The sequence below is a fragment of the Equus asinus genome, chromosome 5 (assembly GCF_041296235.1).
Source record: "Equus asinus isolate D_3611 breed Donkey chromosome 5, EquAss-T2T_v2, whole genome shotgun sequence".
Classification (NCBI taxonomy): Eukaryota; Metazoa; Chordata; class Mammalia; order Perissodactyla; family Equidae; genus Equus; species Equus asinus.
Window position 1 is genome coordinate 77,174,662 of NC_091794.1, and position 11,646 is coordinate 77,186,307.

At 53.7% G+C, this 11,646-nt stretch overlaps 1 protein-coding gene across 2 annotated transcripts; it reads right to left on the minus strand.

The window, feature by feature from the left end:
* Window positions 1-523: 523 nt before the first annotated feature.
* On the minus strand, window positions 524-9,629 carry DMBX1 (diencephalon/mesencephalon homeobox 1). Of its 2 annotated transcripts, XM_044770715.2 has the most exons (5): window positions 9,618-9,629; window positions 5,506-5,674; window positions 2,382-2,560; window positions 1,754-2,102; window positions 524-978 (listed from the first exon to the last, which is right to left on the minus strand). In XM_044770715.2, the coding sequence occupies exons 2-5, from the start codon at window positions 5,657-5,659 to the stop codon at window positions 524-526; spliced, it is 1,137 nt and encodes a 378-aa protein (XP_044626650.1). In that variant the 5' UTR covers window positions 5,660-5,674; window positions 9,618-9,629. The 2 variants fall into 2 exon arrangements, with proteins under 2 accessions (XP_044626650.1, XP_070367559.1); XM_070511458.1 differs by lacking the exon at window positions 9,618-9,629 and having other exon boundaries at window positions 2,382-2,577; window positions 5,508-5,659.
* Window positions 9,630-11,646: the final 2,017 nt, after the last annotated feature.

Consider the following 11,646-nt stretch of genomic DNA (forward strand, 5'->3'; position numbering starts at 1 on the left):
AGGGAAGAAGGGAAGGGGAGAGAGAGACAGAGAGAAGGGAGAGCCAGAGTGAGAGGCAGAAGCTGCGGTGGAGGCCAGGGCGGCAGTGGAGAAGGAGCGGGGCAGGGGCCTGGGACAGGCTGGGGCCTGAAAATATAGCTTTATATATGTATAGTTATATCTCACATTCCACACAGCAACTTACTAGGGGCAGACCAGACGGGGAGGGAGGGAAAGGAGGGGAGGAGGTGACACGGAGGTGGGGATCTAGCCAGTGAGAGCCTCTCACTCCCCCGTGGAAAGCCTGGCCCCCCCCAGCCACTCCCCTCCTCCCCATCAGCCTCCTGGGGATCCAAGCAGGGCCATGCAGAGGATGTGCAGGTGTGGGCCTCCCCTAGGGCTAGGGCTCTGGGGAGGGCATGGGGGCAGGACTCCAGGCCCAGGATCCCTGGGCTCATAGGGTTAACTCCTTGAGAGCCGGCTGGGGATAACCATGGGCTGGGAGGGTGGCCCCAAGACCCCTGGCTGGGCTGGAGGCCAGCAGTCAGTTGGGCAGTGTATCGAGTCCCAGAGAGGCCGCGTGCTGCTTGGCCCGAAGCCGCAGGTTCTCGATGCTCGTGGTTTTACTGTTCAGGGCAGCCGAGGCAGGTGCCAGGCCTGCTGGGGGTGCAGGCAGCAGTGGGGCCCCCCACACGCCCTGGTGGGCAGCGGCGGCTGCTGACAGGGACTGGTAATAGGACTGGCAGTGCAGTGAGCCCAGCGGGGCCATGTTGACGCCCAGGTAGGGCACGGCGGCGGCGGCGGCGGCGGCAGCAGCGGGGGCCGGGCCCCCCACTTCGAAGGATGAGTAGTGCACCAGGTTGTTGGTGGCCGCCATGTGCTGGCGGAATTGCTCCTGCAGACGGAAGAGGCTCAGCGGGGATGAGGAGTAAGAGTGGGAGGGGCCCAGGAGGCCGCCCCCAGGGGCTGCAGGAGCCAGGGCCAGGCTGCCTGGGGAATCTGCAAGCAGAAAATCAGGTACCAAGGACTCAGGACAAGGGCAGTGGCTCGCCAGCAGGGGCCCCCTCAGCCTTCCCATCCCCTTAACGCTGCAGACAAGACAGGCTTTGGCTGAAACCATATCCACCCATCTCAGCCAGGGCAGCCCCTGAAGCATCCCTCAGAATCCTGGGAGGGAGGGTTCCTGCAGGAGCCCCAGGGACCCTGCCAAAGCCCCCATTTCTGACTTCCTGGGGAGACCCCTTGCCTTTCCAAGGGCTCTCTCCTCCCCATCCCCTCTCTAGTCCATGGCTCCCATCCTCCTCCAGCTCTCAGCCCCATCCCCTCCCTGCCCGGGCTCAGGGTTTATGTCTGAGATATGCCTCATGCCACAGCTCTGTTCCTGCAAAAACACAGCTCCGAGTCTCTGCTGCGTGTGGGAACCTCTGGTATCGGTATTTAGGCACTGATACGTCTGTACCAGTGGTTAAAATACTGGAATATTTCCATAATGGTTGATGAATAGCCTTTGCCCTGAGCTCCCCAAGTACCCCTCCCCTGCCAGCCAGCCCCAGAACCCCCAAAACCTTCCCAGGATTCACCATCTAACAAATGACCACCTGGCCAGGCCTGCTATGGCGAAGTCCTTTGTAATGGGTCATGTCTGAGTGCCGTGTGTTAATGGCTGACTCTACCCCCTGCTCTGACCCTCCTCGCATACCCAAGCCCCTGTCCCCCTGGACCTGGCCATCCCCTGGGTTGGGCCACAGCACCCATAGCACCTGCCAAGCCTCACCTGCCTTGGGGCTGCCCCTCTTGCAGCCCAGCCCCTTGCTCTCAGCCCCAGGGCTCTTCTCAGTTTTGGGATCCTCGGCCCCTGCCCGGGGGTCCTCCTCCCGGTCCGGCTGGTCCTCCGGGGCTGACTCACTGGCCGATTGCTCAGACAGGCTCAGGTGAAGCTCAGCTGGGGGGTCACCACTGTGCAGGCTGGGGGGCTGGTCTGTCTCCAGCTGTGTGTCTGGGGTTGGGGCCTCGGTCTTGCCTTCCCCATGGGAGCCCTCAGCCTCCTTCTGCTTCTGGAGCTGCTCCTTCTGCAGGCTGCGCTGCTTTTTCCGGAACTTAGCCCTGCGGTTCTTGAACCACACCTGCAGGCGGGGAGAGGAGCAGGAGGAGCAGGAAGAAAAGAAGTGGAGTTGTGGAGCTTGGTGCGCCGGGAGGGGATGGACAGGGTAACACTGCCCCCACCACTCCAGGAAATACACACCCCGGTCCCTTCCCAAACTTCCCTCCTCTCACTGATGGCATTCGTGGAGACATCAGTTGCACTTTGGCACTGACGGCTGAAATGCTGGCTCCTGAACAATGGGAAACCAAGATGGGCTGGTGCTTGTCTGCAAGGCCTAGTTAGAGGAGCAGGGCCCTACCTGCACCCGGGCCTCAGGCAGGTTGGTGCACATGGCCAGCCTCTCACGCATCACCACGTCTGGGTAGTGGGTCTTCTGGAAGGTCTTTTCCAGGGCCTCGAGCTGCTGAGCCGTGAACGCGGTGCGGCTACGACGCTGTTTGCGATGCTGGGAGCCATAGCGGGCCTCCAAGATGATGTCTTGAAATGTACAGCCGTTGGAGGGCAAGGAGAGGGGGCCCATTTAATTAAGCGAAATAGGTTTCGAATTTTACCCTGTTCTGACCCACTGCAGACACCCAGACTCCAGCCAGAGCTGGACCCTGGTCCTTTCCCTTTGGAAATCACCCGTCCCCTCCCCACATGGCTGGATTTTCAAGATCTCTTCATCTCTTCATTCGCCATCAGGACCACAGAGATCTAAATCATCTCCATGAACACCTGTTAGGAATGTGATTAAGGGGGGGGTCTTCCTTATTTGGTTTGGGGGTGGGTGGGTAGGTGGGTAGGCATTGCCCTATGATTCTTAAAGTCCTAGGGTACTATGAATATAACATTCTGAGGTTATATGATGCTAATAATCTCTAAATCCATGTCACAAAGGTTCTAATATCCTATGAGCCTTAGACTCTGGATGCCAACAGAATACTGGCCCCTGACCGTGAGAAGCCAGGCTGTGAGCTGGGACTTATCTGCAAGGTCTAGTCAGAAGAGGTCTGACTGGGTAGACAGAAGTCATTGGCACTTGATTCTATGTCCTCTGGGGATGAATCTCCTCATCCGGATTGGCCCGTGAGTCTCTGATGGCAGGACCTGAGGCTCCTGCTCTTCTGTCTCCGCAACAGAAAGCCTGGCTCTGACAGGGCCCTCAGAGCACAGGAAAGGCTTGTTGCATCCAGTCTTGACCCTTCTGGCTGCTTCCTCAAGGAGGAAAGGACAAAGAGGCCAGGTGCGAACGACCACAAGCTTGGAGGGGAGACAGGGCTGGTGGGTCATTGATTCCACAGTCCTGCCCACATGCCAGTAACATGGAACCACCCTGGACAGATGCCTACCCAGGGCTAGTGTCTAGCCTCCAGCCCTTCTGCTTGACTAGCCCATAGAGGATGGACAGTAACCTCTCTCTCCCTGCCTCCTCTCACCCATAAGTGGATCCTGGACTGTCTATGCAGAAGGGAAGCCGAGCTGCCTCAGCCTCTGCATAGTCTATGTCAGACTCCAGGGACAGAGAATCATCCACAACACTCTAGACAAGGAAGGAGGCAACTGGGCATCTAGGAAACCTCAGACTGTGGGCTGCTGCCTCTTCCATTTACAGAGGGAGCCCTGAACCCCTTATGACAGGCGCTGATCCCAGCCCAGACAGAGCCCCGAGCTCACGCTGGTCACCCTGGAGCAGGAGGGAGTGGGGACCCCTGTCAGCCGAAGCCTGGTTGAGGGAGCAGCAGCTTAGTGTCCTGCTGCTGGCTCCAGGGCCCGGAGAGGGGTGGTCCCAGGGGAGGCCGGGCTGCACCATCAGCTGCACCTCCTGCTAGAAGGCAGGGCCTCCGTACAAAGGCCCACCCAGAGCTCATGTCCCTCCTTCTTCAGAATTAGAGAACTGGGGTGGAGTGCTGAATATTCCAGTGCCTCTGCCCCCACCAGCAGAAGTAAGCATTCCATCCCTGACTCCCCTCTGGGTCAAGAATACGGTCAGGAGCTGGTGTCACCACCAGGCTGAGCCCATGGGATGCACTCCAAACCGGAGAAGCAGCCGTAGCCGGGGCAGGACTGTACCTGCATTCCCACACTAGTTCCCCCAAGCTGATCTACAGAAGGTGACCGAGGCCTCAGTTTTACCCACCGAGCCCTGCCCAGAGGCCTGGCAGGGTCCAAAGGAGTGGGAGTAGCTGCTCCACCCTCCCTTCCAGGCCGGCACCTCCACCCAGGCAGGGTCCTCATACCCCAAATCACGTTTGTGCCTTTGCTCACACTAGTCCACTCCTTGTCCTTTTAAGGCCTGGCTCTTCCTCCACAGCCTCCAGGAAGCCCCCTCTGACTACACCAGCAGATGATGCTGCTCTGAGCTGCCCCACCACTATCCTGGCCACATTTCTCCTGCTGTGCCCTCACATGGGTTTATGGGCACCTGGTCTCCCTGGGTGTGCCTCTGAGGACAGCCTGGCACAGGTTCACCAGCTTCTCAAGGTTTGGCCCGGGACAGGATGGGATGGGTGGCATCACCTCCCAGGAAACCACACTCCCCACTTATGCCATCAAGTCCCTCCCACACCCACGGGGAGGCTGCTGTGGCAGAGCCACAATGAACCAGGAGTGGGGAGACCTGGCTGCAGCCCCCTCATGGACACCTACCTTGGGACTTGGGTGATACGAACTCTGAGCACCTACCAGTCCCTGCTGAATACTTCGCATATGTTATCTCAAGTAACCCCCAAACCATCCTATGGGGTGGGCACTGCCATTGCCCCCTGTTTATAAAGGGGGAAATTGAGGCACAGCGAAGAGAGGTGAGTGGGCAGCCCCTGCAGTGACTGCAAGTCTGTGACTTCAAAGCCCATATTTTTAGCCATAATGTCACATTCCAATCCCCTGCCCCACACCTGCCTCGATTTAACCTGAGCCTCAGTTTCCTTGTTCACAAGATGGAGATAAGAACCTCTCCTTCTCGAGGTTGAATGGTTTGCTGCACAGAGCCTGCCACGGGGCCTGGCACATAAGTGGTGTTCATAACGTGGGAGCCATTACTATTTATACGACTCCCCATGCCTGAAATAGCCTTTCCTGGGCACTCCCACAACTTCCTAGCTGTAATACCCTGGGCTAGTCCCTTACCCTCCTACCTCAGTCTCTTCGTCTGCGAGATAGGCCAATGGAGCCCCCCCACACACACACACAGGGCTGTTAGGGAAATTTGAAGGCACAGGGCAGCTCCAGTGCCCAGCACAGTGCTGGCAAACAAGGGCTGCTCCAGATAGTCACCCAGAGATTTGAACTGACATTTCTTTGTGTTGCTAAGTGACCTGGGTACTTTGCCAAAGCTCCCTCCTATCTTAGCGTTCCAGAGCCACCTCCCCAAGACCTCCCTGCCCCCCTCCCCCCGAGCCTCCATAATCCTGTCCCCAGGGGCCCATCCCCACGGCCCTTACCAGCCAGGCGCTCAGCCAGCGTAAGCGCATGCACCGACGGCCGGTAGTCGGGGGCGTGCTGGGCCTGCTGGGCCGCCTGCTGGTGCAGGTTGTACATGGCACTGAGCGAGTTCATGGCGTGCAGCGAGTAGCCGTTCACCCCGTAGTGCTGCATCGCGGCATGCGCCTGCACACAGGGCAGAGGGAGAGGGGACAGGAGGCAGGGCGTCACACTCTACCCTGGGGGAGACACCGCCCCCGGCCCAGATCTTGGATGCCCACCTCACCCCCAGAGCTTCTGCCTCCCCATCAGAAAGTGGCCTGTCTTGCCCACAGCTCAGAGTGTGAGGGTTCCTGCATTTACTCATTCATTCACCGACTCATTCACGGGTTCACTCAGCGGGACTTGTGAAGGGTTTAATGCAGCTCCGCTCTGGAGTCACACTGCCTGGGCTGGAATCCCAACTCTGCCACTCAGGAGCTTTGTGGCTTTGGGCAAGTCATATCACTTCTCTGGCCCTCAGTTTCTCCATCTGCAAAATGGGGTTAATAATAGTCTTATCTCTGGGGCTGTTGCAAGGGTTAAGAAAAGCCTTTCAATAGGGCCTGGCACATGGTATGTGCTCAAAAATGTCGGTCATTGGGAATGTCAGTCCACTGGCTGCTTTATGCATCATCTCTTCACTTAGTCACCCAGGCACCTGCTCATTTATCCATTCATCGATTCACTCACACGCTTATTACTAATCCAACAAACCCCCACTGAGGCCCACGTGGGGCCAAGTCCAGAGCTAGGTTAGGGACACTGAGGCATTCACGCTGATCAGATAGTGGATTAAAACCCTAATGTTCTGCACAGACATAAGAACACTATTGTCATGACTGTTCTACATTCACTGCCATTACCTCCCTCTATTCTCACCATATTCCCAAGCAGCAAGAAGGCCAAGAACAATGAACCCCATTTACAGATGAGTCTACTGAGGCTTAAAGAGCTGGGACACATTGAGGCCACACAGCCAATCCTGCCCCGCCTGCATTGCTTCAGCCTCATTCTTTGTGGTCAATTCATCAGAGAACACAGCCCTCCCACTGAGATGGCTCAGATCAGAGCGAGGCTGCCAGGGTCCCGTCAGCCTCAGGTCTCCTCCAGACCCTCACAGTCCTCTGAGCACCCACCACGTATCGACCTGAAATGTCATTTTTGGAATGTTGTCCCATGTTTGCAGGAAACACACATGTGTTTCCCGGGTGTGGGAGTGGGAAGGGGAAGTTCGGGGCAATGGCAGGTCCATTTGATAAGAGGAAGAACGTGCCCAGGTGTCTCAGCTCCCCGCCCTCACTGAAACAGACACAGGCTATACGTAACCAAACAGCCACAGAGCGCGCACACACATACGCAGACAAGCACACATGCTTCATGCACAAACGCACGTACGTAGACATTCTCTGCAAGACATCCACAGAAGCAGTCACATTCACACACAAACTCATCCACATTCACAAATTCAATGTCATTATTCCCACAGTTCCACACACAGACACTCTCACAGATGTCTATCCATGCAGCAGATATACCTCCACACAAACATTATACTCACACACGTTCGTATATCACACATATTCATTCGACAAACATGCATTAAGCACCCACCTACTAAGTACCAAACAAAGTCCTTGCCTTCATATAATTTACATTCCGAGGGAGGAGGGCTATAAAACAAGACATAAATATGTATAATGAGTGTTCTGAAGAAAAACAAGGCAGAAGAGGAGAATAACAAGAGGAAAAGAGGTTATTTTAGAACGTGTGGTCCTGAAAGGGCTCTCTGGGATTTGAAGTAAGCCATGCGAGGCTCTGGGAGAAAGGCTTTCCAGGCAGAAGGAACAGCAAGGAAGAGAACAACAATGAACAAGCTTGGTATGTGTGTGGAACAGCAAGAAAACCAGGGTAGCTGGAGCACAGAGAGGGAGGGAGCGAGTGGGGGAGGTGACGTTGGCGGGAGAGGAGGGGCCAGATCCTGGGGGGCTTCATGGCGCACTGTGAGGAGTCTGCATTTTATCCGGAGTGAAATGGAAGCTCCTGGAGGGTCTTGGACGGGGGAGTAACATGATAGGATTTGTAGTTAAAAGCTCACTTTGACTGCTGTGTGGAGAACAGACCGCAGAGTGTCCAGCAAAGGCCAGGCCACTGCAGAAGGCCTGGCCACCAGGCGCCTTCCAGTAGGGTGGCAGGGGTGGAGGTGGTGGGAAGGGTCAGGTTCAGGACACAGTTTGAAGGTAGGGTCGACATGATTGCTGATGGGTTAGTTATGAGATGTGAGGAAAAGAGGGCAAAAAAGGATGACTCAGGCTTTTGGCCTGAGCAACCGAGTGAAGATGGATCTTTTCCTGAATCAGGAGCCCTGGAGGAGAAGCGGGTGTGCGGATGGGGGACTGGAAATCAAGGTTTTTGGGAGACATGGTAAGTGTGAGATATGGATCCGACTTCCAAGCAAGAATGCTGAATTGGCAGTTGGATGTACGAGTCGACAGCTGAGGGCTAGGTTTACAGATTTCTGAGTCGGCATTCACACATGACACCTACCAACAACAGTCACCCACAGAAGCCCACTCTGCACCATAAACACGGCCCCAAAAGCAGACACCTAAGAGAAGAGAATGATAGGCATGCAACACCAAGTGCTTAACCTTTAGCATAACAGAATGTACTGTTAACAAAGCTAAAAGGGAAATAACAAACCTGGAAAAATATCTACCATGTATACGCCATAGCAAAATTGATAGAATAAATAGCACAAATAAAAACAAAAGAGAATATCCATAATATATAAAGAGCTCTTATATAGAAACAAAAAGGATGGTCTCCTTGATAAAAGATGGGCTAAGTAAATGAGGAGACAACGTCTCACGGAAGAAACACAAATAGCCGTCTGACAGAGGACAAAAAGCTCAGCCTTACTTGTAATCAAAAAAATAAAAATAGAAACAGTAAGATACCATTTTTCACCAATCAGGTTAGCAAATAGGAAGAAAGATGATTACCCAGGGTTATCTAGGGGAGTGGACAATGGTCCTTCTCCTACCTCTCTGACAAAAGAGCTCTTTAGTCCCTGCACCAACAGCCTTTAGAGAGAGCATTTGACTCAACAATTCCATTTCCAGAAATTTATCCTTCAAGCATGCAGAGATATGTGTACAGGAATATTTATCACAGCTCTGCTTACGAGGGCAAACAACTGGAAACCTCACTGTCCATCACGAGGGCTTTAGTTCAGTAAACGAGGGGACAGTCATGCCCGCAATGGAATACAGCGCCACGGTTTAAAACAATGATGCGCATCTGTATGTGCTGATGCTCACAATATATTGTTGAGTGGGAGAAATAGGTACAGTATGCATGATGTGATCCCATCTTTGTAATGGATGTATAAATATGCATAGAAAAAAATCTGGATGGTCGTACCCTGAAATATTAACAGAGGTTATCTCTAGGAGATAGCACACGGGATTACAGGCGATTTTCACATTCATATTCTTTCTTTCTTTCCTGTTTTGAGGACAGAGATGGGGAGGGTTATCTTTGTGTTCCAATGGATGAGGCCAGGCTCCAAAATGTGTCACAAGCTCCAGGTGGGGAAGAGAGAACAGAGTAGAAGTAATTTTATCCATCCCTTCCCCTCCCCTGCTGGGCTGGATCCCCCTCCCCCACCAAACTCAGAGACTTTTGCTTAAAAGCTCGCTGCTGTTAATGTGGTAACTGACATTTTAACTGACTTAATAATTGCTGATCTCCCAGTTTTTGATGCATGACAAGTCTTTATTAACGGAAGCCAGGAGAGGCACCTCCCTCAGCCCCACAACTGCCCCAGCCCACGGGCCCTCTAAAGGTCTCCAAGACCTTCCCAGTGTGGCCCCCGGCCCCTCCTCCAGCCCGAGGCCCTCCCCTCCCCAGCATGGCATTATCAGATTACCTGCCACTCCCTCTTGCCTTTGCCCCTGCAGGGCTCTCCTCAAACACCTTTCCCTTTCTCCTCCTTTGCCTGACAAATTCTCCTCTCCATCAAGGCCTAGTTCAACTGACACCCCCTAGGAAATAGGGCCTTCCCCAACTTGTGCCTAAGAAGGCATCTGTCCCCTCTCCCGGCTCCGGATAACGAAGCTCAGGTCATAGAAATGATGATGACAACAACAACAAGAATAATACTAGCTACCATTTACTGAGCACACAGAGGCCTAGTTCACCACACAACACACCTCAGGTGGATTTTCTAAATTCCAGCACCTGGATCAAAGTAGGGTGATGACACTTCCATCTCCCCAACTAGACTGAGCTCCATGAGGGCAGAGAGTGTATCTCACGCATTTCTGGACTCCTCAGCCCAGCCCAAATCACTGGCACTGGTAGAGAGGCAGGATCAGGAGATGAGGGTCAGATGAATGAATTAATAACAACAACAATTTATTAAGTGCCTCAGAGACATCAGACGTCTCCATCAATCCTCCCAACAGCCCTAGGAGGTAAGGACTATTATCATGCCCATCTCTCAGATGCGGAAATGGAAGGTGAGAAAGATTGGATAATTTGTTAAAGGCCATGCAGCTAGGAAGTGGTGGAACAGGTTTCCACAGGTGAGGTTCTTCCCACCAGCTAGTGCTCCCTAACGCCAGTCACGCAGGCTCGTACTCCAGCACGTTTGTTCCCTGACTTCTAGCATCTCTGATCTGATCCAAGGCAATAGGAGGAGAGCAGAAAAAAAGCACATTTCCCCTGGTATGTGTGCTCATGTGTGCACATGTGTGTGTGCATGTGTGTTGTGGGATGAAGCTATGTGTGAGCCCAAATCCTCCCAGCTGGGGTCCTCTCTCCCCAGCCTCACACTCCTCTTCCTCACTCCATGTGGACATCAGGGCTCCTCTGAGGCCACAGGGGGGCCCTTGCCTGTGGATGCTACTTACCATGCGAGCTGCACGCATGTGGTACCACACAGCCACATGTCGGCAGCTCACCTCAGTGTCCATGTGTGGCCACGTATGTGTGCAGCCTGATTGCAATCAGCCAATAATTGTGTGTGCATCTGTATTTATGTGGGTATCTGTGGTTATTTACATGTCTCTGTGGGTATGCATGTCTGTGGGCCTGTGTGTGTGTGTGTGTGTGTGACCAGAGGAACGTACACTACATAGTACCCTCAGAGGTCATGTGGCCCTGAACAGGGCTCTGAGAGAAATACAAAGAGAAAGAAAAAAAAGCAAAGAGATGGAGTTGATGCAGAGACATAGAAAGACAGATCAATAAAAAAAAAAGTACAAAAAAAGAAAGACCAACATACAGAAAATAGATTTGTCTTATCTATTTTTTGTTTCTGCAACACCTAGTACAAAACCTTGTACCCAGTCAGCACTTAGTAAATAATAAATGTTGGATGGATGAGAAAGAACACAGGCTAAGAGATGGAGAGGGAGGCAGGGCCACGACAGCCCAGTACGGTCCTCGGGACAGAGTGGACACTCAGAGCCCCAGTCCCACCACCTCCTCTCTCCCCAGGACTACAAGCCTGGATTTTGGGGGAACCCTGCTCAGTGGACCCTTTTCCAGCAACAGGGGCAGCCCGGACCTGCCCCCTGTGGTCCTCAGCCAGGCCCAGCAGCTGGAACCCCATCCACAGCCAGTTCTGAGTGCTGTGGGTCCTACAGAGAGGCCAAGAGCCACCCAGGCTGAAGTCCTGCAGGGCCCACAGGAGCCTCTACACAGGGCCCTGCACCCCTGGCCCCAGGCCGGGCCCGCCGTGGGCTCAGCCCACTGCACACTCCAAACAGAATCAATTATATATTTAAAAGGTGCCGCCCCGCAATTCCTGGCAAGTCAGGAGAGCCATCCATCATGGCGAGGCCGCGTTTCACAAGCTGTCGAATTGTGCTTACATTGGTTAAAAGAATCTTTATATTTCATTAAGCAAGCAGATCGGCGGATCTCCCGCCACAGGCGCCATATAGATGGCTTTAATTTTCCAAATCTGCAAATGCATCCGTTATGTCCCCGCGTCGCTGCTGGCTGCGGCCTAATGCCCAGCCAATCGAAGAATCAAGCAGAATTTTATTAGGGGGCATTTTTTATAAATTAACAGCAGCACTGCTGGGGAACCGCACACAAGGCATCTT

Excerpts from the sequence above, each read along its gene's own strand:
- DMBX1 (XM_070511458.1), bottom strand. The coding sequence starts at position 5,659 with ATGCAGCACTACGGGGTGAACGGCTACTCGCTGCACGCCATGAACTCG. Across the intron at positions 2,103-2,381 it reads TGCCTGAGGCCCGGGTGCAG|GTGTGGTTCAAGAACCGCAG; the intron begins GTAGGGCCCTGC and ends CCCCGCCTGCAG. Across the intron at positions 979-1,753 it reads GAGGGGCAGCCCCAAGGCAG|ATTCCCCAGGCAGCCTGGCC; the intron begins GTGAGGCTTGGC and ends TTCTGCTTGCAG.